This window comes from Penicillium riverlandense (assembly GCF_028828495.1).
Source record: "Penicillium riverlandense strain IBT 135883 chromosome Unknown utg000002l_segment0_segment0, whole genome shotgun sequence".
Lineage (NCBI taxonomy): Eukaryota > Fungi > Ascomycota > Eurotiomycetes > Eurotiales > Aspergillaceae > Penicillium > Penicillium riverlandense.
In genome coordinates, this window is record NW_026643195.1 from 107,630 (window position 1) to 133,973 (window position 26,344).

The following is a 26,344-nucleotide window of genomic DNA, read 5'->3' on the forward strand; positions in this document are numbered from 1 at the left end:
GGAGATAAGGGCGGTCCCGGGCACCTGGTGACTTGTCTTGATACGTCTGGGGTCGCCGTGGATCCCCCTCTAGGGAGATCTTCAGGAGCATCCACCGGGAAGTCGATCCCTTCCGGGGATGAAACCTGGAGATAGCAGGGTCGTAGGATGTATGGCTATCAAGGCCAACCTTCCACCAGCAGATAACTGTGCGCCTTCTGATATGGCCTAGGTGATCGCCCGTGGCTCTTATCTAGCCTCCCGGAGGCTTCGACGGACCTGCAGACTTATCTGCCCCTGGTTCTGGCCATTGTGATCGCGACGAGTGTCACCGCTTATCGAGACGGTGCTGAGTGATAACCACACGCTCGGCTGGCCATTGAATCTCGGAAGCGCAGGTATATATAGGGGCTCCGACCCGGCCGTTTGTGGAGGACCTCTCCCTGTTATCATTATTTTGAAGAGTGTAGCACCCAAGGGAGTCAAGCGTCTGGCGGACCTGCCTGGCTGTTCCATATGCGCAGCATTGTTGGGCTCTTGTCTCCACGCTCGTCCCCCCGGGCGCGCTCCTCTTCATAAAGGGTGGGTTTCTATTTTTCCCTTCTCCCATTGTCGCCTCCGAGGCGATTTCACCGTAACCGCAGAAGGCGCACGAAAAGAGCATCCCGCGGTGGTGTGGACTAGGATGGACTAGTTAGGGCTCAGCAGCAACAAAAGTACATCCGGCCGCCACGGCGGCGCCTCCGCTGCAGACCGCCACGAGATTATGTCCGAGACGCGATGGACTCCTTCGGGTTGATTCGGACGTATTATTGACCCTCTTGTCCATCGATGTTTCCTTCGTGTGATTCGTGGTTATTCGCGTGGATGAGGCGATAAGACCGATGTATCGCCGGGGCTAAGATCCACCATGACCACGGCTAATGACCATGTTATCAGCTTATCAGGGTGTCTATCTTGGGTTTCTCCCCATGGTGGGCCAACGTATCTCTCGTGGGGCCAAAAATAATCGTCCTAGGTACCTCCCCCTGGTGCTGATCCGCACCGATGATGGCATGATGGATTGTCCATCCTTCCTCTCGCGTGCCTGGTCCCCACTGCTGCGCTTGGGCAACCTCGACCGAGACCTGACATCAGAGGGAGCGCGGCTGCTGGGGGATCGACCCTCAACTAAAAGCGCTGAGAGGATCGGAGTTTGATACCGAAGACTGTGGCGAGCCAATCCTCGGATAGATTCACTTCGCTACTGCTACAGAATTAACCGGCAGCTGCGGTCCCCGCAACGAGGTACGGGCGTGACACCAGGGGTCGTATTGGTGTACGGAGACGCCGCAGTACCAGATCGGGTAATGTAGGGATCGGTGCAATGGCCGCCGTTCGACCGTTCCTTATCTTTTCTCTTTCGGCATCCGTCCGTGGGTTCTGGCCAGCTCGTCCGCAACTAGCAACTAACGAAGGAAATAGCTAACTAATGGAATCATCACATCTTTTGCTCTTCTCTCTGTTATGACTAGATAGAGATTTCTCCGAGTGTCTGTCTGGTACAAGACGTATCCTATTGTAGTGAGTGATGAATGCTCCGGGATTGATCAACTGCCGACCTGGCCAAGTAGCAGCCCTCGTGTGCAGCCCTGGTATGTACCTGCGCCTGGTCTCGGCCTGCAGAGCTGGACCGTGGTCGGGCCGACCGTCAAGTTTCCACCATCCCGGGAGTCTCATTCGAGGAAGTGGGATCGCAATGTGTGTCGGTGGTTAGCTAGTGATCCTATTCGAGGTATGCCATAGTATACCGTGGTGGGTTGATTTAGCATTAAATCTGGGTACCGGTATTACCCGTACGCGGAGTGTGCCTCGAGCGACTCGAACTTCACTTATACAACTCACGCTGGGTGGTGGAATTCTTTTTGCTCATCTTCCTCTTCTGCTGCCCTCTCTCTCCCTCCCTCTCTCTTCCCTCTCTCCCATCTCCATCCATCCTACCTTGTCTGTCTGTCTCCCCCGGCCCGCATTGGCCGCATCCGTCCCTTCCCGCCCTTCTCGCTCGACTTGCCCTCTCCTTAGCATCATTCCACCCTCGATTCTAATCTCACCCGATCGGGGCATGAACATCGGGAGGGTCTAGCCCCAACCCTCCAGGACTCGTCACAAGCAAGACTCATCCAGCGACTTCAAGGCCAGGTGGTGGCCTGGGATCTTTGGTGAGTTTCTCTGTCCAACATGTGATGACGAACCGTCCTCTCTTTTTTTTTGCCATCTTCTTTTTCCTTTTCTTCCCTCTTGTCGTCAAGTCTCGCGCGTCCATACAAAAACTAAACTAATCCGGCCACGGCGGCAGACCCCGGTCGCTGGCTGCTGCACCAGGCTGCCAATCGCCTCTTTTCGGCCAAGGGTTTCTCGTTTACGGCGGGAACGGGGGAATTTCCATCCAGACCTTGCATTTTTCGGGCCTGGCTTCCCACCCCCACATTAGCGATTACCGCTTCTCATTCTTTCTCTTCTTTCCTCTCGTCTTGTCTACCCTCTCTCCCTCCTCTGGCCTACGACCGAGGGGATCATGCAGGGCTTCAACCAAAGAGGTCCGGGCCCCGGCCGACCGCACCAGCCCGCCAGGATGGCATTCCCCGGCTTCGAGGCAGATTCTCAGATGACGACCGATTTCGCCTTCGATTCCCCCTTCAACCCGGCCCCGCCTTCCCACGTCCACGACGGTGTGCTGAACGACTCCATCTTTCCCGAGTGGGAGACCGGCGCCTCCCGGGGTCAGCTCGACGACCCCGAAGAGATGCAGCGACAGGATCCACTGGCCGCCCAGATCTGGCGGCTCTACACCAAAACCAAGTCCCAGTTGCCGAACCAGGAGCGCATGGAGAATCTCACGTGGCGGATGATGGCCATGAGTTTGAAACGCAAGGAACGGGAGCAAAAGGCTCGGTGGGTGCCCGTCCCACCCGCCACTGTGAGAGAGAGAGTGCTGATGTCGCCATGTGTCGGCAGCTCGTCGCAGGTTCAGCTCAACAGTCTCACCAGTCCTACCCCGAGCGGCATGGCGCAGCTGCACCTGTCCGACCCCGTATCGACCAGCCCCGCCTATCCAGCATCGTCGTCCCACGATGCCACTTCGGACCCGATGAATTTGGATGACTTCATCGTGCCTTTCGACTCTCCCGCCGATCATCCTCTTCACCCGCCGACCGACCGCAACTTCACCGCGACGCCGACGGCATCAATTCCCATCAAAGCTCGCAGAGACCACCCGATGGTCGATTCCACAGCCGCCGCCTCGTTCCCTAACCCGCCTCAGGACCAGCGCAAGAACAGTGAGTTTGGCTATGTACCTCGTCGGGTGCGCAAGACGAGCGTGGACGAGCGTCAGTTCTTCGCCGGACTGGCCGTGCCGACTCGCAAGCGACCTGCCGAATCGTCGCCGCAGGTTCCGCCCGTGTCGAATGCCATGCTGGCGCAGCATTCCGAGCTGTCCGCTGCGCTGCCTGATTACTCGCTCGACCACCCTTCCTCCAGCTTTGCCTTGCCTCGCAACCCCTCCATGGGGGGCCTGCGACGCCCGCAGCACCATGGCCTTTCGTTCGGCCTGGACACCTTTGGGCTGGGAGAGGACCCGAGCATCAACTCGGCCGGCCCCTACCAGCAGCATTTCACCTTCTCTCCCTCGGATTCTCCCATGACTGCTGGCAATTCGTTTTCCAACCTTTACGCTCAAACGCCTCTGGCCTCGTCTCTCAACTCCACCGAGTTCTTCTCCCCGCCGCCATCGGGCTACCAGTCTGCCGTCTCGACCCCGCAGCCCATCTACGAAGGTGAACAGTCGATGTTCTTCACCGACGCACCCTCGGTGGAGTCCCAGACGCAGCGTCGCGTCCCCAACTACATTACTCAGCGATCCTCGAACCTGTCCGCATCACTGCAGCCGCGTTACATGTTCAACCCCGCCAATGGCGATTCGCAGGCGGGTGCTGTCAGCGGCCCCCCGACGACGGCCCACATGGGATTTTCGGCTCCTCCGCAGCACGTCGACCCGTCTCAGATGCTGGGGACTGGAGAATTCTCTACGACCGCACCGTCAGGAAGCATGTTCACTTTCGGTGGTGACTCCGACAACGAGGATGATGACATCAATACGTTTGGTGAGCGCGCTGGCATTGCAATGCCGCACGATTTTGCGTCGATGGATGAGCATGCCAGTGAACTGAGTGCAGGACTACAGTGGGATGGAGGGTTCCCCGGGTCTGTTCAATCGATGCCGGGATTTCCTGCCCAGCACCGGAAGCACGTCACTATCGGTTCGACCGATATGATGGATGCTCCGCCCGAATGGCATCAAGGTGGCGGCCTCGGACGCACGCATGGGTCTGCTGCTTCTGTGAGCGAGGTTCGCAACCGAGAGCAGGATCCCCGCCGCCAGAAGATTGCACGCACTACATCCACCCCGAATGCCCAGCAGTTGCTACGCCAGAGCATGAACAATGGTCCCACAAGCGGCCCCCCGACAAACCACCCATCTCCCAATACACCCCCCGAGTCGGGTCTCAGCAGTGCCGTTCCATCGCGCCCAGCCAGTCCCGGTGGTTCCAAAAACGGCGATGCCAACGCTGGGCCAACTACCTGCACCAATTGCTTCACCCAGACTACTCCTCTCTGGCGCCGGAACCCCGAAGGCCAACCGCTGTGCAATGCTTGTGGTTTGTTTTTGAAGCTGCACGGCGTGGTGCGGCCGTTGTCGTTGAAGACGGACGTCATCAAGAAACGAAACCGCAACAGCGCAAACACCGTTGCCGTTGGTAGTTCGCGGTCTTCTAAAAAGTCTTCTCGCAAGAACTCTTCCGCGCAACCTTCTTCCACCGTGTCTAGCTCGCGTGCTCCCAGCGGCAACAACTCCGAATCGCCCCCTGCCTTTGCCGGATCAGGCATGGGGAAGCCCGGCGTGGTCCCCATCGCGGCCGCGCCCCCCAAATCAACACCTACATCTGGGGTGGGCCAAGCCCGCAGCGCGATGCAGGCCGCCCTGAAGCGGCCGCGCCGACTCGAAAAGGCCCCGGGAATGGAACAAGATATGGACGACAGCCCCAAGGCCAGTGCACCAACAAGCCGATCCAAGGTCGTCCCGCTGGCACCCGCGATGGCGCCCGCTGCGGCGAACCCTGCCAACCACAGTATTGCTGGTGGACAGGGAGCCAGCCAGGAGTGGGAATGGCTGACGATGAGTCTCTAGCTGAGGCATGGCTTCTTTTCGTTTCGCTACGGACTCTGTGACGCGGGCTACCCACCACTCTAATAAGTTTCACCTATGCACGACTAAAGCTTCCGCCGGTGGATTGCGTGGTATGCTCTCGAACTTTACAGTGCCGTTCATCCCTTGCCTTTATGTGTCACGTTGTGCTCCTACCTGTTTTTTATGTGCTTTATGATTTGATTTGCTTTGATACAACCGCGTCTGTCCGGTGTCCCGAGCTGTTTTCCTGTTTTGTTTCTTGTGTCGTGTTGTTTACCAGCTCGGGGCCGGGCAGAAGTGCGCATCTCTGTTTTGATGTTTTGTGGATTTTTCTGTTGCAGCTGCTGGGCAGACTTTGACTTCATGGGGCCCAGCCCCTTCCACGCGTGATTACCTATTAGGCTTGAATCTAATAACGATAATGACCTTTCTGACCCCGACCTTTGGGTGAATGTAGCCCTACTCCAAGTGGCTTTGCTGCATATTTTGCATGCCCCTGTTGACATCACAGTGAGAAAAACCCGTGACATCAGTCGCCCCATGGGCATCGAGCCACCATCTAGAACAGAACAGACATCATGTTGACGAATTTCTGAGGTGGTCTGCCTCACGGTTTCTCCTCTTCTGTTCTTTGCCGAGCGGTCCTCTCCTTGCTCTTTACACTATATGTGCTCATCTCTAGAGATCCCCGAGTGATTGAACTATATTGTATTCACCCGCAGTCCTCGATACTACTACCGCGATGTCTGGAATGGCAGTATGGTTTGCTTCCTTCTATTCTAATTCCAGTGGCGCTGATGGCGGTTACAGGGCGACACGGCCAGTACGGATGGTGAGTGATACACTCTTGACTCCTTGGTCCTGTGCTTCTCACTCACGACTGGTAGAAGGATCCGATCAATCCACGCCTAATGTGCGCGGGCCAGATACGTATGCCGGCCGCGTTCGCGAATCCGCCAGCAAGACGCGCGAAAAGATTGCCAACCGCTTCCAACCGGGTACGTATCCCAGCAGCCCCGGTGCCATGGCCGTGAGCCCGGACCTGGGGATGTGGTTTGTCATTCCTAGCGCGAGCCATTCAATTCTGACATTTTTTTTTGGCTCTATTTGCAGGTGACACCAAAGCCACTTCTCGTCGACTGTCCGACACGCCTTCCAACGCGCGCCAACAATTCCGGGAGTTCAGTCCCAAGGAATCTGCCAAGGAGTCGGCGCAGAAGAGTAAGTCGATGCTGCAAAATGCACAGGAGACCGTCGCCAAGGCGCTCGGAGGGGGTTCGCGTGGTGAGCCACTTTCTTTTGGTAACGTCTGATCGCTCTAATCCTCCGATCACAGGGGCGAGCTGAACTGGTATAAGGAGGGATTGGAAGACTTGATCAAGTAGTTGTTTAAAACAAAACCCGAAATTGATTTGACTGTCTTGACGATCTAACACTTGCGAATGCATTCTTGTAATATGTATGGGAGACCGTTTTTCTTCTATTTCATTTTTCACACCCACCTTCACCCTTCCCGGCACGGTGCATGTTTATAGTTCTAATCCAACGCGCTAATCAAGACCCCTACATGAGCCACAATTGATAGCACCACAAAGACATGCCAGAGGGTAGAGTACGTAGATCTGAAGTCTTTCCCGTTTGGGCATGTTGATGCCTGGGGAATCAACTGATACGATCACGTGTGATAACAGCAGAAAAAAGCAGCAACTTCCACTTCGACTTGCCATTGACACCGCCAGGATGGGGAACAGTGCCAAACGCAAGAAGGAGAAGCAGAAGGACTTCCAGGTGAGGATTGTGTGCTTTAGCGATACTGTGCAAGGTCACTGACAGTCCCCAGAAACCCAAACTCAAGGTCGGCAAGGCTAAGGCCAAGCCCGACAATTTCACCGACACCAGCTTTCGATCCAAGGGTATGTGCGCTTTGCTGGTATCTTGGAATTTCAGGCTGACTCTATCTGCTACAGCGATCGTTCTCACTCAGCAATCTCTCCACCTCTCGGCCCCATCCTTGAATAGCCAGTTTTCTCATCACCTGTCCTTGCTCTCGTCCAAGTCCGACAGCCAACGGCGCGATTCTCTTGCTCACCTGACGACCTCGATCGCCTCCCGTCCTGTGAATTCACCTCTTCCGCAACCTGTTAGCGTCATCCTTCCGTCTCTTCTCCCACTCATTCTGGACGCGAGTAACACGGTACGCACACAGCTGCTCAAGCTCCTGCGCACGCTCCCGCGCAGCGACGTGGAGGATCATGTCTCGCAGCTCCTTCCATATGTCCGGGCAGGAATGACCCACCTGGCAGCAGACATTCGGGTTTCCGCTGTGGAAGTGCTGTCCTGGATGGTGGAGGCGGCCGGAGAGCAAGTGGTATCCTCCGCGGGCGGGTGGATCAAGACGTTGAACTGCTTTTTCTCTGTCTTGGGCTGGCACACAGAGGAGTCGGCAAGGTGGTCGTCAAATCGTGCATCCTTTGGCAAGTCTGGGAGTCAAGGCAGGCCTATGGTCAAGGTGCTGGGGGCGCTGGCGGAATTTTTGAACGCTGGAGTCGGCCAACCAACAATAGCCGGGGATGACCCACTTGACTCGGATGATGAATTGGCTGAATGGCCGTTCCCCCTCTGCCAGACATCTCAACACATGGTTTCCCAGTCATCTGCCACATACGCATATCTGAATCTGTTTGGGCAACCACGCGATGAGGAAGGCGAGATGTACGAAACCCGGGAGGATCGGTATCGGGTGTTTACAAGTCGGTTCTTACCAGCGATTGAGCGCGGGCTGAAGAGTGCGCGCGAAGAAGGCGGAGAGTTGGGCCGTGCTTCCTCCGGCGTGAGCAAAGTGGTCAAAGAAGCTGTTTCTTATGGTTTGGGTCCATGAATTGATTGCCCTGCCCTCCGTTGCGACAATCCCGTTGGACTGTTCGGCTCTTATGAACACCACTGATAGACCACCACAGACAACCCCGATGAACACAAGCACTACAGGAAGTGCACGGGCACCTCGCGGTGACCGCCATGTCAGTTTGGCCTGGCTCAACAATAATACTGCAATTTTCGTGTGTCTTGGACACTGGTCTTTGTATCAAGCAATCCGCCCATTCAGAACTGCGTGGACACGAATTTGCAGACATCCAATCACAGTCACAGATTGATCAGCCTGTGCCGAGCCCTGAGCTCGACCTCCCGTGGCTACAGATGGAAGCACCTGGTTGCTACTGGAAAGGCTTCGGTGGAACTATATAGAACCATAGATATGTATACATTGCAGATAAATACAAGCTTTAAACGGCCTTTTCTACCGATGATTGTGATCCGACGTTTACATTCTTCTCACCGTCAGCCGATGCCACTTTGACATTTGGCTCATCATCCGCATCAAGGCCTTCTACCACGGCACCTGTTGCGTCGTAAATCTCATCGGGCAGGACAGCTTGCTCGATCTGGGTCTCTTGCGCAGGAAACCACCACGACAAACACAGATACGCACCGGCGGTCGCAACGAAGCCTAATATCCATCCAAACTGGTAGGGATGGATCCCTGATCCGACATCGATCGCGGGATTGGCGGCATTGATGAGACCGGGAAGGCTGGGCGCCACACCGACGAGGAAAGCAATCATCGCGCGCCAGTTCACACCAGCTGTCCACCCGGCGGAACCAGCGTAGCGATATGTCGGGTTCCAGGGCTGGTATAGAGCAAGCACATCGTAGCGCCGGTGGTTGATGACCCAGAAATCGAACAGCATAATCGCAGCAATCGGACCCAGAAAGATGGCGTACGCAGACATGAAGGTGAGGAAGTTGCCTGCAGACTCGAGAATCTTCCAGGGGACCAGACACCATGACAGAAGCGCGCACAGGATCTGGCCACGGCGAATGTTTAGAAACTGTGGTGCTAACGCGGTAAAGTCATTGGCGGCCGAGAGAGAGTTGGCCGAGATATTGACGCCCAACGATGCTACTACGAACGAGAAGGCGCCGAAGAAGCGGCCTGCTCGGCTGGGCCAGTAACTGATCAACACCATTGGGTCCCAGGGAATAGAGGATAGGCCGTAGTGGGCCTGGCCAGCAGACGAGGCAGCGATACCAATGAAGGAGATGAAGGTGAAGATAATGGGGAGCATAGGCACATAGAGGAGTTGCCAGCGAGGACTGACACGCGAATAGCGCGAGAAATCAGACTGGAAAGACCATGTTAGTCTGGGTGTTACAGAGGACTGTGAAAGAGACTAACCTGGTTCACGCTGAGGGTGGCGTAGTTGCCCAATACACTGGTCATGTTCGCCAGGAATAGCCAGCTGTACTTTGGCCCAGAGACTGAGGCCTGTTGCTGGTCGAAGATATTTCCTCCTCCCTTCTCGGCGACAAAGGCCCAAATCAAAATGGCAATCCAGGCAATGGGCACAATCGCCGTTTTGACAACAAACAGCCAGCGGAGCCGATTCGGGTGCATACACAGAAAGGGAAACTGGATGATCCAGAAGATCAGATATCCCACCATCCCATTTGTAGTGATCCCCTGAGACTGGGGGATGCCATTTGGGAGGGTCAGAAAACTCGGCCAAATGGCACCGAGCATAATGCGAACGGCATTTCCACCATTGACATTCTGGATGGCAAACCAGAAGATGGCGAGGATGACCCGCGAGACGATGGCAACATACGAGCCCCAGAACCCCCAGCTCGCGCGCGCAATCACCGGGAATGGAATGTGGTAGATGGCGCCGACGGCGCCGTTGGCAGCGATCACGAACGACATGATGAAGAAGGACACGGCGACAATGATCAGTGCTTCACGGTATGTGAGTCCGACGGCAATGATACTGCTGGCGAACTGCCAGGTTGCTGCGTTGAAGGCATCGGAGATCCAGTATGCTAGTATGGTCTCAGCGTATTACTTGCCAATTCCCCGAGCGACATACCTATCAGACTGACCACACCCCATTTTCGCCGATGTTGGGGGATCGGATCCAGATCGCGATTGGTCCACCGCGCGTTTCCCTCTGCAAAGGCAGACTGAGGCTGCGAAACGCGCAGCCGGGGTCGAGAGAGGCGCATTCTGAAGTAAACGTGGGGAAGAAAACAGGCAGACCCGGAGCCGCAAACTACTCACTCGGTGAGGTTTTGAAGGGTTGCACAGGGGAGCCGGCGAGTTATTGAACGGGCTTGACCGATGATGCAGTCGGACATTCCAGGGAGGGAAAGAGGACCAGAAGGAATGAGATAACGCAGTTATCATTGTACTTCATTATGTATTTCACTATCATCGGGTGATAAGCGATCAGGATGATCAATACGAGATGCATCCCATTGGGCGGCCGATAAGCTGAGAAGGCCAATCACGATGCGGTAAACCACAATTCCATTATTGGCAGATGCTCTTCTTCTTCTACTGCTCCTCCTTCTCTCCCGGCAGACGAACATCCTCCCATCCCCGTCCGTCCCCGACCCCCGCCACGCTGCCGTGGCGCCGAATGCCCTTCCACTCCGTGACATTGAACCACCCGATCTGCTGCACATCGCCAAATCCGCCAATCCAATAAGCCTGCGTCACCACGAGTCGAGCCCAGAAACTCGCATGGGGAGACCCCGGCGCACCGGGCAACCAAACCTTCGAGTCCGGATGCGCCTCCACGAAGCACTTCTCCAGCGCGGCAGCTGCATCACCAGGAAGTGGGGACGGGAGTGTATCCAGATAGCCAAACAACGTCACCCGAGGCAGGGCAGCGAGGCTTGGGGGCAGGCCGGGGTAGACGGGCCCGGCGTCAGATAGGTGGTCCCACCAGTCGAGTTGGAGGCTGAGGTTTGATCCGGCAGCGATATTCCTGAAGGTGCTGCCGACGCGTAGTGCCAGAACGGTGGGGTCTCCATTATCTCCATGCGAGAGCTCAGTTGGAAGAACGCCGTCGCAGTCAGCGATGTATTCGCGCAGTCCGACGGGAAGCCCTGCGACCGAGGCAGGCGCGTGGTCTGAGGGAGGCAGCGGGTTTGGGAAAACGGTCGAAATAACACCGGAGGTCGAAAGAGCCAAGAGTCGACGGGCCACCAGGGTGGATGTAAACCATGACGGCCGTGTCAGGATATCAACATCGCCCACGGAGGATATCGGGTGGCTTGTCTGCGGGAGCTCGAGTGAGGGGTCTGAGGAGCCACCCAAGGAGACCTGGGCGTGCTCGGCGAAGGGAATCGCCGAGGCAGCGGTGCTCCAGGGCACAGAGAGGAATGTGGCAAGTCCGGTGAGAACTGGGGTGCTGTGGACAAAAATCATCCTGCCGATGGGAAGAGAAGAAAGAAAGGAGGACAAGAATGATCATGCGGGGGCCTTTGCAGGTGCTTTCTTATCTGATCACGCTAGTCCGAAAATAGAGAGCTAAGTATAGGCTACCCACCGTCATACATAGCCAGTCGCGATCTAGCAGACCAGGCACATTTCATGTCGATGGCCGACAAAGTTTGCCTTGATCAGATCGGCGTGACTAGTTGCCCCAGATTAGATATCTCAGAGCAAATAAGAGACGAAAATAGTGCGTGGATTGGTCATCTCGGCGAGTCGGTAGAGGAGAAAATGCATGAGATACGGAATTCTTTGGAAACAACTATCTACATTAGCTATCTATATCTGTCTATCCATATGACATGAGTTTCTCGAACGAATCCCCTTCAAGCAATACGTTTGCCATTACGATCAAAGCGCCGTGGCGTTCGGAAGAACCCATCCGGGTTCTCGATTGCACCCTTTTTCCAGTACTCATATTCCATCCAACCATCATTGGGCATCTGCTCCTCGGTCGCTGCGATAAAGTCCCCCAGCGCTGGGTTCAAAGGCACCACACCGGTTTCCAATACATACTGGTCCCACAGTTTCAAAAGCTCTGTCAGTATTTCGGGTTGTTTTTCGGAGAGATCGTGAATTTCGCCTTTATCATGATCAAGGTCAAACAGTTCCCACCGATCGTAGCCCTTAGGAGAGGGCCCTTCCTTGGTCGAGGGCATGTAGACTGCCTTCCACTTCCCCTGGCGGACGGCTGAGCGACCGTTCATCTCCCACCCTTCCACGAATTGATCTTTGTGAATCGAGCTTGAGTCTCCCCGCAACCAGGGGACCATGCTCTTTCCTCTCATACCAACCACTTCTCTCCCCTGGTAGATGGGTGCGGGATGTTGAACTCCAGCCATTTCCAAAAATGTAGGAGCAATATCCATCACGGTTGAGAATTGATGACTGATCCCATTTGCCGGAATAGGACACTTGTACGCCGTGGGAAATTTGGCCACGAGAGGTACGCGGATCCCGCCTTCGGTGGTAAACGATTTATATAGCCTGGATGGAGCGGTGGAGGCTTGGGCCCAGCGCGGACCATACCTTGAGCAAAGTTAGCAAAGTTGTAGCCACAATATTGGGTTGGAGACTTACCAGATGAACGAGTTGTAATTACCGAGATTGTCTAAGCTGTTGTCATAGTACCGCTGAAGGTATTGCATTGGCCCTCCTTTGAAAGCAGGGTTGGCTTCATGGGCACCTCCTTCCGCGCCATTATCAGACAAGAAAAGCACACAGGTGCTGTCCAGCTCGTGTATGTTTCGCAAGTAATCACAGACACGGCCCACATTGTAGTCAATGCATTCGACCATACCTGCATAGGCTTCCATGGCGCGAGCTGACTTTTCTCGATGCTCTGATGATAGTTGTTCCCACTCCGGAATTTCAGGAGCTTCGACTGGGTGTGGCTCAACGTCTTTCTCAACCAGCCCCAGCTCTTTGAGCTTGGCCAATCGACGTAGTCGCAGGGCATCTGGCCCATCATCATACATCCCACGATAATGCTGAATAAATTCTTGCGGAGCTTGCAGTGGCCAGTGTGGTGCGGAGAAGGGGAGATAAGCAAAGAATGGCTTTTCAGTGCTCTCTTCGGTATTGGCCTGGTTCCAGTCCTTCAGATAGTCTAGCAAGATATCGGCATAGCTATTCGAGGAATACCAGTCTTTGGGAAGCTCGGATTCAGGTACATATTTTCCATCCTCCATGTGGAGAGAATACGTCAGGCTAAATGGTTTTGGAGCCTCATCCTCTTCGAACTGAGGTTCCCATCCAAAATGATTGGAAGCACCCGGAAGAAGGGAAAAAGATCTCTCAAAACCTTTTGCACACGGAGACTTGTCCTTGACTAGTCCAAGGTGCCACTTACCAGAGCATAGGGTCAAATATCCAGCATCCTGAAGAATCTGGGGCAAGGTGACCACTTTCTCATTCAAGTAGCCCTCATAGCCTGGTTTACCTCTGGCCGGGGCCTGGCTCTCTTTAATTCCTTTCGGGTTCTCTCCCGCAGGGGTAGCCAGCCACTCGACCAAGGATCCCAATCCCGCAATGTGGTTGTCAGTTCCTGTGAGGATCTGCAAAGGAGTGAGTCGGGGGTCCTCAGGCTTTAAAATGGAATTGACAAACCATTGAACGCGATGGGCTACATAGCGCTGTTGCATGAAAATCTGTACTGAATTAGCAAAATGAAGAAAATTGCTGAAATATTTTGTACCTGTAAACCGCACACCGTCTTGTGCCAGCTTATCGATGTTTGGGGTTTTTATTTCGCTGCCATAGCATCCCACATCCGAGAACCCTAGGTCGTCGGCAAGGATGATCAGAAAGTTGGGACGTTTGGGCATGTTGATAAAAGTACGAGAGCTGCAATATTGTCTTCAATAATTCTCGACGGCAAAAATACCCAAGTTTTTCCAAGATGAATCTGCAAATGCTTTATGTTGAGGCGCATCGCGGTGGTCGGCTCCTCTGGAGCTTTGGCCCGCGACCTCCGCGAGCTCCGCAGATCATAGCGGAAAACATCCAGTCATATCCATACCCCACATATTATTTCACCAATAGCTAGCCGACAAACCCCTTTACTGCGCTAAAACGAGAGAATGTGGCAGAGATCCGTCATCGAGGGACCCCTTTATTGGTTGTATCCTTAGGAGTTGATGTTTTCCGAGTGGATGAGGACGCCAGCAGGACGCCAGCTTCGTCGGTTGCCGAAAGCCAGGATTGCAAAAACAGCGGTTTGCTAATAGTCTTTAAGCAGGCATGCGCCAGCTCGTCATTTTAGCCAAAAATGATGCTCAGCAAAAGTCTAGGTCCCCGAAGCTGTATATAAACACGTCCACGTCAAAAGCTTCAAGCCACTACAGCACCCTCTTTTCAACAGAGCTACACTTGCTTCAGCGCCTGCCATTATGACGGGGAAAATTACTCTAGATACGTTGAGACCCAGCTACTATACCAAGTACTTCACAAGAAATCTGGCTCTTGCATGCGGCTTGGTTGCTATATCCACGTTCAACTATGGTGCTTCTGTCCTTCCTGAATTATGACAACTTACTGATGCAATGTTGCATGCAGCATTCGACCAACAGGGCTTTAACTCGACTCAGGCCATGGATGCCTTTGACAGAGACTTTGGTGTATGCGATGCTAAGGGCGTATGTGCTCTCGAGCCATACTATCTTTCTCTCTTGAACGGGCTGGTTTATATTGGGTTCGCTGCCGGTCAGTATTTATCGGGCAGTCTATGGCCCTCACGAACATACTGAAATATTCCAGGTGCTTGGATCGGAAGTTTTATCAGCTCTCTCTATGGACGCCGTATGACAATCTTCTGCATGTCCATCTGGGCTCTGGTTACCGCAACGATCCTACTCACATCCGGAGTCAGCCACAACAAATGGCAGCTTCTTGCTGGCCGTATCCTAAACTATGTCTATATTGGAATGGAGCTTAGCTCCGTCCCAGTGTATCAATCTGAAGTGGTCCCAGCCCCGATCCGTGGTCTTGCAGTCGGTTCCTACCAGTTATCGCTGGGCATTGGCGGTCTTATCGTCAACTCCATTTGTCGAGGGACCAGCGAAATCAATGATGATAGGTCTTGGTATGTCTACGCGGGCTGATTTGGAAGGAATCAAATTGATTTGTTTCGGCATCTCTATATAGGATGATTCCCTACGGGCTTTACTACGTTATTCCAACGTTGGTTGCCAGCTGCATATGGTTTATACCAGAGGTATGGTCTTTATGGATTGTGTCTAAAAGGGTCTAGACACTCATCTGACTCGCTCTGCAGTCTCCGAGATGGCTCCTCATGAAGGACAGAGATGATGAAGCCTTGGAATCTTTGATCACGCTTCGAGGCAGAGACAATCAAATATCTCCGGAGGAAGAACTTGAACTAATCCGACTATCTTTGCGAGAGGAGGCCGATCAAGGAACATACAGTGATCTATTCAAAGGTTACAATCGCCGTCGAACTTTCATAGTAATCGGCATAGGCTTCTTCTTTCAAGCAACCGGCAATTCATTCAGCGGTCATTATTCGGCGGTTTTTGTCAAATCTCTCGGCACAATTAACCCGTTTAATGTGACTGTTGCCCAGACCGCAATCAACACCGTGACTGCACTTGTCGGAATCCTGCTGGTGGATCGCATAGGACGGCGAAGAATCTGGATCGTTGGCTCTTTCTTTATGCTCGTGTTCATGATGGCCACCGGAGGCCTGGGAATTCACACGCCCGTCTCCTACTCGGCGAGCCAGGGAATCGTAGCCACGATGCTCCTCTATCAGGCGACATATGCTGCTAGTGTCGGACCCCTATACTATACACTTATTACCGAAATCCCCGCGTCTCGTCTTCGAGATAAGACCGTTCGCCTCGGAGCTACTGCCAATATTGTTACAATGTGAGTGAGAAAAAGGGTTTGAGTGAGGAGAGCTGTTGACTGACAAACCTGGGAAGTTTCATCGTATCGTTTACTCTGCCGTACCTCCAGGACGCTCCATATGCTGATTTGGGAAGCAAAGTCGGATTTATGTGAGTTTCATTGAGGATTGTCGGATGACAAAGATTGGCCTGCTGATTGCTCAAAAGTTATGGTTCAATGTCTTTCCTTGCCATGGTGTTTGGATTCATCTGCATTCCTGAGCTGAAAAACCGAAGTCTGGAAGAAGTTGAGAGAATGTTCGAGACGGGTGTTTCTCTCCGTAACTTCGAGGATTACCAAGAGGATCCAACCAGGCTGCAGAATGTTGCGGCCAAGCTCAATTCCTTGAATGGGCCCGAGCCAACCGGAAAAGGACCTGCTGAGCGAGCAGATGCAGTTTGATGCCAAGCTCACATCATATGGTTTGGAAATTCTAGGCGTGAATGACAAGCTGTCACACAAAGTAATTGTAGTTGAAATCCAAATCCAGACTCTGATTGATCCAGCCCAACTGTACCGGACTCATTGAAAAATTGAGTGTCCCATCGCCCCAACCGTATCCCATCTCCTGTGCGCTGGAATTAAACATGTCAAATGGAGGAAATGATGCATGAGATAATGCTGGAGTTGGGTTATTTGCAGGTCCTTCTGCCTGGTTAGGTTTGTGGGGGCCACGATCGACGTAGTTGAACACGTCGCTATCCTCCTCTGCCGGGCTGCGAGCAGTGGGGGCAAATGCGTCTCCTCGGCTAGCCAGGTCAATTTGAATCTTGCCAAAGGTGCCAAATGTACGCAGACTTGGCGAAGTTGGTCTCCCAGGCCCCTCTGTGTGTTGATTGGGGGTAGAAGTAGAGTTGGTATCAAACCCCCTGTAAAGTCAAAGTCAAATCAAGAGCAAGCACCACAAAGACAATACTGACGTGGATAAATTTTTTATGTCTATATGGTATCCATTGCGTTTAGCAAGGTCACAAATCGAGCAAAACTGAGACAGAATAGTCAGGATATCAACGCCCAAATGCCATCAAAAATCAGGACTTACCAACTCGCGTATAGGCTTCGATCGCCGACAGACCTCTTTGACACATTGTATCGGGGCATTTGAAACTGAATAGACCTCTTCATTTGTAAGCCCGAGAGCAATGCTGTCCTCTGTTCGCCGCTCAATGGCCAGAATTCGAATCGCCAGAGACGCAGATATCGCCACGACAGGATCATGAATGGGACCGTGAAGGCTCATGCTATCGGATATGACTTTGCAAATTGAGAAAGCATGTCGTAAACGGTTGCGCCGGCAGTTGGACAGGAACGACTGCGGTGAATTATTGAGAGGGTTAGAGGGACTGTCCACCTGAGCTAGGGCTGTGATATAAGACCCTATTCGATTCAAGTCACACCAGCAGCCGTGGAAGAGACAGTGGAGAGTAATGAAGTTGAAGAGCTGGGGATGACGGCGATACATGACATCGTCGTTGAACTGAAGTTCCATGGGCAAACGGGCTTGCCACTCTTCTAGCTTCTGCTCAAACTTCCAGTAGGGCGAATCGCGATCCCATGGACGCTGCGGTGGTGTGTGGCCCCTATTCCTGGGGTGATAGGGTAGGGTGTAGTTGAGGATTTCCCGTCGCAAGACTGCAAGATTGACTAAAAATGCCGATATCCCAGGACGTGTGGGGTTGGAAGTGTTGGTGTCACTCTCCAGATAACCCTCCTCGTTGGCGAGCTGGTCCAGTCCGGCCATGTTGGTCTCGAGTGCCAGCTGGAACGCATTTTCGTTGCATGGCAGTCTCACCTCGATTGATGACAGGTTGAGTCTACTGAGAGGACTACGCCCAGATTCGATCATTGACTCCATCACAAGGCAACTCCACATAAGTCGTCGCCGGGTCTCTCGGACGGTTACTGTGGTCCGAGTCTCATCGGGGATTTCAAAATTGAGCTGTAGGCCTTGTGTGAGGCGGATTGCCAGACCTGATAGTATCCAAGCATTCATATGCTCGGCTCGATGCCATTCGTAGCGTTGGAGCAGGAGGAGTGCCTGCAATGTGGTTGTCGATGGTGGGGAGAAAATCTCCAACATGATGAGCCGGCGGCTTTCGTCTGCCCACTTGTCCGCACGGCTGTCTTCTGGATCAAGGAAGTGCAGGCTAGTCGCGAGGACGATTAGTAGAAGAAAATTAGGGATAGAACCCCGGTCGAAGGCCTGCTGAAATGTAGGCCGGTGGATGAAGGTGTAGAAGTAGAAAAAATGTGGGCCATCAAAATAGGCGTCGAGAAGGCTTCTCAACTCGGCTTGGCTAGGAATCCCAGTTTCGGTCTCCATGGCATGTTCTCGATGTCTTGCAAGACTGCATTCCTCCCCGTCGGTTTGGCAGGGGTCGCATGGTGCGGTTGAACAAGTCGACGTGCATCTCATCTAACTGGTTGTCAGAAAAACTTTTAGAATAGAATGGATGCTTTGATTAACCTTCTTTTGCCGGCATCTTCTACAGGCATTGTTCACGCGCGACCTCTGTAACAGCTCCGATGGGGGATACCACGAGCACTCGATGTTGAGTCGCAAGCAGTTACCACATACATCGCGGCGTTCATCACAACGCACCTAGAGAAAACACAAATCAGTGTCTAGTGCAGTCAATTATATCAATAAATCAACTCTGCATACCTTCCGTCTCCTGCAGGTCGCGCATCCGGATCGGCGATTGGAAGAGCGCTTAGCAGACCGGTTCATACCCGTCAGCTGGGGCCCGTGGTCTGGTCCAGCCATGATGAAGACCCTAGTCAATTCTTGGATGCTCTTCTACCGACCTAATGATATAGCTATCAGCTTTTGAACAGGAATGTCGCACGGAGAAAAGAGACAAAGGTGAATAGTGAAACAAGTGGGGAGTCGAGCGGGGAAGGAATCGCGCAATGGCGGCAGATGGTGTGGCCATCCTTAATGTAGCAGTCCGACTACTGTCAGTCTGTTCAATTACCTATTTCTCATTTGATTCTGAGGCCGTATACGCAAAGAAATAAAGTATAGGGGGCTTCGGTCCAGGCATAAGTTTCAATGAATTATCTATTTACAATCCGTAGAATGTAACAAGAACGGCCTCGCTATCCGATACTTCAATTTTCACCTCGCCATCGGTAACAATATGAGTCTCCTCTGTCGGGACACCAGTCACTAGGTGTCCTTTACCTTGATCGATCGAGTAGCTCCATTGCTCACCGGCCCAGGTGATGTTCTCGGTTGGACCGCCATAATCGAATCCCATCGCCTGGGCACCAGCAGCAGACACAAGGCGCTGCACCTTGTAGGTAGAATTTCCAGAGCTGATTGAAATTGTGACATTTTCTGACCCTCTAGCACTCGTGATTTCTCCTTCCACCCATGCGCGGAGGTTGATCAGCGCGACTTTGGACAAACGATTGGTAGATGCGTCGTATATCGCATATGCTGTGAGCACATCAGACCCCAGATCCACCTCTGCAACCTTGCCTGGGTCTTGTCCAATGAAATCCGCAATGAATGGCAGCGCGTACCAGACGCCGCGCACCTGGGGCCCGGGGTTTGTGTCTCCGGCAGAGTCGTCTGGCACCCAGTAACTGTGTAGAGCTGCAGGACGGTGCGTGGCATCAACTCGAGAGACACCCTGCGTCAAGCTGTATAACTGGAAGTCGATGCACCATAGGGCCGCTCCGAATCCAGCCTGGATTTGAATAGCGCTCGAGGTTCCAGAACCGGTTTCACTCAACACAAACTGGACATCAGGATCGTTGGCTTGTAGATATGCGATTTGAGAGGCGAAAGAACTGAACAATGAGGTGATAGCGGTGTGGTTCATAAGATGGGTCTGCTGTTGCGCCACTGTCGTATAGTCAGTCCCGAGCTGATAGTAGTGCCAGGCCGCGACTTTGACGTTGTCGGAGCTATCGATATTATCCTCGAATGCATCGATGCTGGAGAACAATATCAGCATTCTTGGCACACTCAGCCCTTAAGAAGAAGGAACATACAGGTTAAAGACCGGACTTCCTATTGCAAACTCAAGCACCTCGAATATCCGTGACGGAGTCAATCCCAGAGAGCTCGAAACATCGCTCATGACTGTCTTCGAATCATTGACATATTGATCAGCTGTATATGTAACGCCGTATTGTGAAGGATAAAGATTAGGCTCGTTTCCAATGGCGATCGCCGCCAAACGGTCTTTGCCGACATTCTTGTATGCCCGAGACACGTATGTAAGAGTATTTGAGATGTTGAGCGTAGGACCCAGTGGAGCTTGGAAAGTCATGTCAAAGTCTTGAAAGTTCAAAAAGCCATCGAAATAGCTGGGCCCTAGGATGTACGTTGCCGAGGAGCCAATCGGGCAATCGCCGGCAATGCAGACCTTCACCTCATCCTGGCTTGGATCAAAGAGTACGCGGTCACCGCTGGTCCCACCAATGCGAATTGTTGGTGTTGTGCCCACTCGCTCAGCAATAGATCCGAGCAGATTGTGAGTGAATTTATTCGCATAATCATTGATAAACGCCGTCTCAAACCCGAAGCCGACAAAATTAGAATGAGCTTGGACAGCGCTGTCCGGGGCCTCCGGTGACACTGGAACATTCAACGAGGTGGATGCAGCCAGAAGAGCGCTTTTCACGACTCGAGGATGAAGATGCATCTTTTCTCTGGCATACAACCCTACTCTGTGTCGTGTAGATGAAGTATATATATCTTTATCAGAAAATGACGTGCTACCTGCATCAAGCCGACCTGAAAGTAGTATATTGTGTATCCGCGACGTCCGCGACGTCCGCATCCTTCAAGGGAGCTAAATGTTTGTAAGATACAGGACTATACACCAGCTGTATGTACTTGGCCGACACTAATCACCACTCGCGCAGGGCGGCGAGTCTGCAAGATTGGCTCAACGAAAGACAAAAATATTACAGATCTTAGGACCCCTGAGAGTCCTTTGTTGAGCCTGGACATCAATAGCGCGAGAAAGGAGGAACAGAAAATACCACAGACCGGCTGATGGCCCCTGTCGTTACGCGAAGCGATGGTGCCCTTGCGCCGTTGCGCACTACTTTCATACGATGCAGATAGATCAATTTGCGTCCATCATAAGAGATAATTGTGTTTCTAAAACGTAAGTACTAGGTCCAAATGGAGGCTATGTCAACAAATCCAAGTTCATGGTTTGCGGCGGAACACCGGACAGTAAGGATCTCCGATCATTTGCCCTAAACATCCAGAATAAAATCGTCAATGGCGAGAAGTCCACTTGTATCTCTAACAGGCTTTCGGTGAGCTGTATAGTCCATCAAGATAGTCTGGGGGGAACCAAGACATGAGTCACAGCGATGATTAAGGCAAGCAACGACACCCAGCTGCTGTTCACCGATTTCGTGGATTCAGCATCTCCCCGCTCGTTTCGGTGCCTGCATAAACCTCGAACTCATGAATGACGCCACGATAGTGGTTGGGTGTGCCTTCCCCAGTCAATCTTTCCACCCAATAGAGCCCATCCTAACCAGGGACCTCTAGAGCCGGAGTGCTAGGGCTCAGCAGCGCCATCCAGCTCGCTCGCCAAGGCCACGCAGTGACCGTGATCGCCCGCGAGCTCCCCGGCGACTTCGACATCGAATATGCCTCGCCGTGGGCGGGTGCACACTTCCGTCCTACACCAGCCAACAATGCCTCGGAAAGATTCGAGCAGGAGCTCATGCACGAAACCTACGAGGAGCTAAAAGCCATGGCGGAAAGTCACCCGGACAGCAGCGTCCGATTCGTGCGGGCGGTGGAATATTTCGACGCAGCGAGTCCGGCCTACTCCGATGAGACGCTGGTGAAGCAGAACGGATACGCAGACTGGCCCGACTTCCGGATCCTGGATCAGTCCGAGTTGCCATCGGACCATGATGCGATTCAGCTCGGCGTCACCTACACAGGCTGGGTGCTGAACTCGCCCGTGTACCTAACCTGGTTGCACCGTCAAGCGCAAGAGCTCGGTGTTCGCTTTATCCGAGCGCGACTGACCGCGCTCGAGGAAGCGGTTTTTATACACCGTGAGAACGAGAGCGCTCCCCGAACCAATGTCCGCGCAGTCATCAACGCCAGCGGCCGAGGCTTCCATGACCCAGACTCGTTCCCATCGCGGGGCCAGTTCATCCTCGTCTCCAACCCTTGCAACGAGACCATCAGTCACCACTGGGCCGACGGGTCTACAACCGTGATCATCCCGCGGCCGCTGGGTGGGGGAACAGTGATCGGGGGCACGAAGGAGTCCAATAATTGGTAGGTCATTGTTTTCATTCACTCATGCGATAACTCGCATCCCTCTGTATAAGACTTCGATATACTCACAGAGCAGGTCCCCCTCCATCTCAAACGCTGCAACAGGAACGATCCTGGCAAGAGCTGCCAAGCTCTACGCGCCGCTCGTCAGCGGTGCATCATCCAATCAAGACGCCAGCGGGTTTGATATCAAGCAGGTTTATATCGGACGCCGTCCGATGAGAAAAGGCGGGTTACGACTTGAAAAGCAGATCCTGGACTTTCAGGATACGGCGGAGGACGGGCTGAAGTCAGTGTCCAGAAGCATCCCTGTGGTGCACTGCTATGGAGCTGGGGCAAGTGGGTTCAAGATTAGCTGGGGAGTGGCGAGGCGAGTGGCGCGCCTCGTGGCGGCGACGTAGTCCAAGATTTCCTATTTCCTAGATCTGGTTAGCAGTCTCCTACTCGCCATGCTTTGGGCGCTCTTTCCCGGTATGTCATCGTAGGCGTCCTTCGTGAGTGTACTAAGTGAGTCAAGTGAAGGTGTCAGTGGAGCTGGATCCACCAGACCCAGCGCCGATGTTTTGCCGCCCAGCGATGTTGCCTGCCCGACGCCGCGCCGAGGACCGGAGGGGATCAGCTGATAGTCCATCGTACTGAGTCAAGGCAGGTACGTCCCACAGCTGAACGGACGGTCGGCTCTGGATCGTATCCGCGGGCATCACATCATGCTTAGCTACAGCACCGCCACGATGGAGTGAGTCACCCATACACCAAGGGCCGTCGCACGACTAGGCAGACAAAGAGACTACGGGGGAGCAACGTCGAGTAAGATGAACTGTACGATTGGCTATCCTCCCGCGTTCATGTCCACGGGACACTCCGAATGCTCCGGGCCCCCAATGGGCTGAAAAGGGAAGCTCATCAGCGCCGGGGACGGGACACATGTACAGTACACAGAGAGGGAAAGCTTGCGCCTCCCCAGACACCTCCCAGTAAAACAGACCGACCAATGCCCGCCACACTCCATACGCAACCAGAAGAACAGAAAGACAGAGACACTAATAAAAGGGACGGAAGTAGACACCACATTGCAAATCGTACATCAAGTGGTTGTCCGAAACCCACTTGCACGCATGGGGGAAGAGGGGGAGACATGGCGACCAGAAAAGCCGACGGTAGGGATATATACAGAGCACTTCCGGGGTCGGTCGCCATGCAAACGTAGGAGAGCTAAACGACTGGCTTTTTCGCAAGAAAAAGTAAACGCAGACCGTAAATCAATTCAGAAACTCCGTGCGCATGCTCGGGTTTAGGGCAATCTTGCGCGCCTCGCTGCCGCAGCAGGCGCGTTTCATGCCGGCCGGTCCGGACACCAGCCCCGTCTCTCCAGACGCGGTGGCGCCCCGGACCAGGAAGGAGTTGGCCAACTCGCCGTCGGGCAGCACGGCGGGCTCGCCGGATGCGCCGAGGTTGATGAGGTGGCGAACATGGTTTTGGAGAAGGAGGTCATCGGACCCCGTGCGGCCGCGTTTCCGGCACTGGCGCTGGGCCGGGGTGGCAGAACCCGAGAGCTCGCACAGGCTCTGGGCAGCTTCCTGGTCCAGCGAGAAGGCGGAGAGATCGGTCGCAGAACCCATCGCGCCGGGATACGCTTCGGGGGAGCTGTAGACCTCGACCAGGGCACTCTCGTCAATGGGGGTAGCGATAGCCAAGCTCTTGCGAGATTCCTTCAAAGAATTGCTAGTGCAATGCATAGCCGCCTTGACGGCGAGGCGAGGGGCAGCAGATCCACCAGCCCCAGACGCGTTGGACGAGACGGAGGACGAACGCGAAGAGCGAGACGACAGGGTAGAAACGTCCGACACCATAGAATCGGGCGAAGACGCCGAGGACGTCGAGCGCGCCAGGGATGACCGGCGAACCACCGCCGGATAGCCATCGTAGGAATGAGCCCGCGCGCAAAACGACAGAGGCGGGCGCTGATCGAGCGTCGATCGCGCCATGCACATGTTTTGCGCCTGGGACATCGCCGTACAGATAGAAGGGCGGCGAGGGGCACAAGCAGCCCCACTCGCAGCAGGAGTGGAGGCCACATGGGACTGGGGGGTCATCTGGGGCGTAGGCAGCATCGGCGGCCGCGAAAGAGCCGGCATCGGGGGGTTGGAGTACTCCACGCCGGGAGTGGGTGCCAACGTCCGGGGCAAGCTGCGCGGGCAGGTAGGGGTTGATTCGCGAGAGGACGAACTGACAGAACCGTTGCTCAGCACACTGCGAGGCGATGGCGAATCTGCCAGACCTAGGTCCATGCCATCCATGGCAGCCACCGGGGTCGTCGGCTCGGGATCCACCGTGTCCAACTCGGGAGTCAGACGGGGCAGAACCGTCCGCCAGCACTGACCGTCGATAGCGGGAGGACCACCGGCACCGGGGGTCAACTTCAAAACCAAGTCGGTCCATCGCTGGAAGGTAGCCTCGGAAATATGCAGGCGCCAGCCCACCGCTTCGAGGAACATCAGCTCGTTCTGATTGATCTCAAGCGTGTTGAGACCGGAGATTTTGCTCCAGGCGCGGGCGGAGTAGTTCCGGTCCTGCAGATACTTGGACGCAAGGATTAGTGCCGCCAGAAACATCCGGCGGCCACACTGCATGGCCCGCAGAAGCGACTGGTCCCGCGGTTGCTCGTGGGTGAAGTCGTGGGAGGGAACATGAGGCTTAATCTTGATCAGATAGTACAAGGCCACCTGCAGGGTGCTATAACTAGTGCGCGAGCGACGGAGCGTTTCCTGGATGAAGGTGCGGAGAGGCAGCACGCCTTTGGTCCCGGTCGCGGCATCACTGCGGGATGCCGCGGCGGACAAAGGCCAGACGATCTCAACGATCTGCGACGCGGTGTCTTCACACAGGGGGGAGAATATTTAGCTGGGAGCGATGGAACGTAGGACGTTCACACTTACCGACTAGGTTGTCGACAAAGTTCACTTTCCGCTCCGACTGGCGGAGCAGACAGGGCGGAGCCCGCGCGCAGGGACCGCTGGCGGCGGCGAGGCTGTTGGTGCGCCGAGGATGCTGGCGCATCTCCGGCGGCACCGGAGCATCCGTCGTCTTGGGAAGAGCGCCCTTGGCCAGGGCACGGGGGCATACCACACTCGGGTTCCGTCCGGCCCCCTGATGATCGCCGTCATTATGATTATTATTTTCCCAGATCACATCGACCGGGTTGGTGGTGGTGGACGAGATTTGCGAAGAAATCGCGTCGAGGGAAAAGACGGAGGAAGATGAGGAGGAGGCGGAGGAGGAGATCGAGGAGGCATAGGGATGAGCGTGAGACGCTTTCGATATAGAGCTCGGGTTTGACAAGTTCAAACCCAAGACGTCCATCTCTGTCATATCCGGAGGGGTGGCAGTCATTCAAGACTGTCCAAACCGAGACCGGGGGGTTTTGAGGGAGATGATCCGATTTGGGAAACCGGGGAGAAAGTCAGATAAACCGTGAAGCAAGGAACCGGGAACGAAGGCCGAGGAGACAGAAGCCGTCTTTGGGGATAAAGGCGACGGCCGACCTGTTTAGTAGTCGAAATGCGCCAATTTGACACAGGTTGACTCAGACAGAAGGAGGCGATATGATCGAAAAGGTAACCAGGTAACAAGCAAACAAGCACACCACAAAAAGCACAAGAGTCCAGGTCCGATCACCGAGTTGAGTCTGCCGAAGACAGCAGAGGCACGTGGCAGGCCAGTGACTCTTTGATACCGATGACTGTTGGATGCGATCTTAGACGGCACCAGCAGTGACGATTCGGAGGTCTTCGGCAGCGGCGATCGGGACGACAACGGACGCAGGGTACATTTTGACAGCGGTCGGGTGATGGAAAGAAGTTATACGGCGGCCCTCAACGGCGAACCCTGAGCAGGCAGATCTTGCGCTGGGTCAAGGCAGTCGTTGGTTGGTGAGGGTCGGGTTGGGGTAGGGTAGGGGGGCAGGGCTAGGCAGCGGGCGGCTGTTGGGTCGTGAGGCTGGAGTGTAAGGAAGGAAAAACGAAAAGGAGTCAAAGAGTCAGCCAAAGAGAAGATGGCAAGGGAGATGACTCTTTTTTCCGGTCGGCAGAGATTTATTATAAGAGGGCAAAAAGCA

The 26,344-nt window shown here is 54.2% G+C and overlaps 11 protein-coding genes across 11 annotated transcripts; 5 read left to right on the plus strand and 6 right to left on the minus strand.

Annotated features, from left to right (window-relative positions):
- Nucleotides 1-2,533: 2,533 nt before the first annotated feature.
- Nucleotides 2,534-5,206, plus strand: N7474_002330 (uncharacterized protein; the record flags this gene model as incomplete). Its single annotated transcript, XM_057193745.1, has 1 exon — nt 2,534-5,206. The coding sequence occupies one exon, from the start codon at nt 2,534-2,536 to the stop codon at nt 5,204-5,206; it is 2,673 nt and encodes an 890-aa protein (XP_057055100.1).
- Nucleotides 5,207-5,948: 742 nt separating this feature from the next.
- N7474_002331 (uncharacterized protein) lies at nt 5,949-6,553 on the plus strand (the record flags this gene model as incomplete). The annotated part of the gene is made up of 5 exons (XM_057193746.1): nt 5,949-5,963; nt 6,017-6,038; nt 6,094-6,204; nt 6,320-6,490; nt 6,543-6,553. The coding sequence occupies 5 exons, from the start codon at nt 5,949-5,951 to the stop codon at nt 6,551-6,553; spliced, it is 330 nt and encodes a 109-aa protein (XP_057055101.1).
- Nucleotides 6,554-6,946: 393 nt separating this feature from the next.
- N7474_002332 (IPI1/TEX10 family protein) lies at nt 6,947-8,084 on the plus strand (the record flags this gene model as incomplete). Its single annotated transcript, XM_057193747.1, has 3 exons — nt 6,947-6,994; nt 7,047-7,119; nt 7,174-8,084. The coding sequence occupies 3 exons, from the start codon at nt 6,947-6,949 to the stop codon at nt 8,082-8,084; spliced, it is 1,032 nt and encodes a 343-aa protein (XP_057055102.1).
- A 403-nt stretch (nt 8,085-8,487) lies between these two features.
- Nucleotides 8,488-10,264, minus strand: N7474_002333 (nucleobase cation symporter-1 family protein; the record flags this gene model as incomplete). Its single annotated transcript, XM_057193748.1, has 3 exons — nt 8,488-9,387; nt 9,441-10,081; nt 10,129-10,264. The coding sequence occupies 3 exons, from the start codon at nt 10,262-10,264 to the stop codon at nt 8,488-8,490; spliced, it is 1,677 nt and encodes a 558-aa protein (XP_057055103.1).
- Nucleotides 10,265-10,595: 331 nt separating this feature from the next.
- Nucleotides 10,596-11,474, minus strand: N7474_002334 (uncharacterized protein; the record flags this gene model as incomplete). Its single annotated transcript, XM_057193749.1, has 1 exon — nt 10,596-11,474. The coding sequence occupies one exon, from the start codon at nt 11,472-11,474 to the stop codon at nt 10,596-10,598; it is 879 nt and encodes a 292-aa protein (XP_057055104.1).
- Nucleotides 11,475-11,866: 392 nt separating this feature from the next.
- Nucleotides 11,867-13,867, minus strand: N7474_002335 (arylsulfatase; the record flags this gene model as incomplete). Its single annotated transcript, XM_057193750.1, has 2 exons — nt 11,867-12,569; nt 12,621-13,867. 2 exons carry the CDS (start codon nt 13,865-13,867, stop codon nt 11,867-11,869), a joined length of 1,950 nt encoding a protein of 649 aa, XP_057055105.1.
- Nucleotides 13,868-14,632: 765 nt separating this feature from the next.
- Nucleotides 14,633-16,352, plus strand: N7474_002336 (sugar transporter; the record flags this gene model as incomplete). Its single annotated transcript, XM_057193751.1, has 6 exons — nt 14,633-14,744; nt 14,799-15,123; nt 15,186-15,255; nt 15,316-15,929; nt 15,986-16,060; nt 16,118-16,352. The coding sequence occupies 6 exons, from the start codon at nt 14,633-14,635 to the stop codon at nt 16,350-16,352; spliced, it is 1,431 nt and encodes a 476-aa protein (XP_057055106.1).
- Nucleotides 16,353-16,974: 622 nt separating this feature from the next.
- Nucleotides 16,975-18,273, minus strand: N7474_002337 (fungal specific transcription factor domain-containing protein; the record flags this gene model as incomplete). The annotated part of the gene is made up of 1 exon (XM_057193752.1): nt 16,975-18,273. One exon carries the CDS (start codon nt 18,271-18,273, stop codon nt 16,975-16,977), a length of 1,299 nt encoding a protein of 432 aa, XP_057055107.1.
- A 745-nt stretch (nt 18,274-19,018) lies between these two features.
- On the minus strand, nt 19,019-20,611 carry N7474_002338 (glycosyl hydrolase family 79 C-terminal domain-containing protein; the record flags this gene model as incomplete). The annotated part of the gene is made up of 2 exons (XM_057193753.1): nt 19,019-19,898; nt 19,956-20,611. The coding sequence occupies 2 exons, from the start codon at nt 20,609-20,611 to the stop codon at nt 19,019-19,021; spliced, it is 1,536 nt and encodes a 511-aa protein (XP_057055108.1).
- Nucleotides 20,612-21,393: 782 nt separating this feature from the next.
- On the plus strand, nt 21,394-22,631 carry N7474_002339 (FAD-dependent oxidoreductase; the record flags this gene model as incomplete). The annotated part of the gene is made up of 3 exons (XM_057193754.1): nt 21,394-21,419; nt 21,481-22,230; nt 22,307-22,631. The coding sequence occupies 3 exons, from the start codon at nt 21,394-21,396 to the stop codon at nt 22,629-22,631; spliced, it is 1,101 nt and encodes a 366-aa protein (XP_057055109.1).
- Nucleotides 22,632-23,489: 858 nt separating this feature from the next.
- Nucleotides 23,490-25,620, minus strand: N7474_002340 (putative G1/S-specific cyclin Pcl5; the record flags this gene model as incomplete). Its single annotated transcript, XM_057193755.1, has 2 exons — nt 23,490-25,105; nt 25,167-25,620. The coding sequence occupies 2 exons, from the start codon at nt 25,618-25,620 to the stop codon at nt 23,490-23,492; spliced, it is 2,070 nt and encodes a 689-aa protein (XP_057055110.1).
- Between the last annotated feature and the right edge of the window lie 724 nt (nt 25,621-26,344).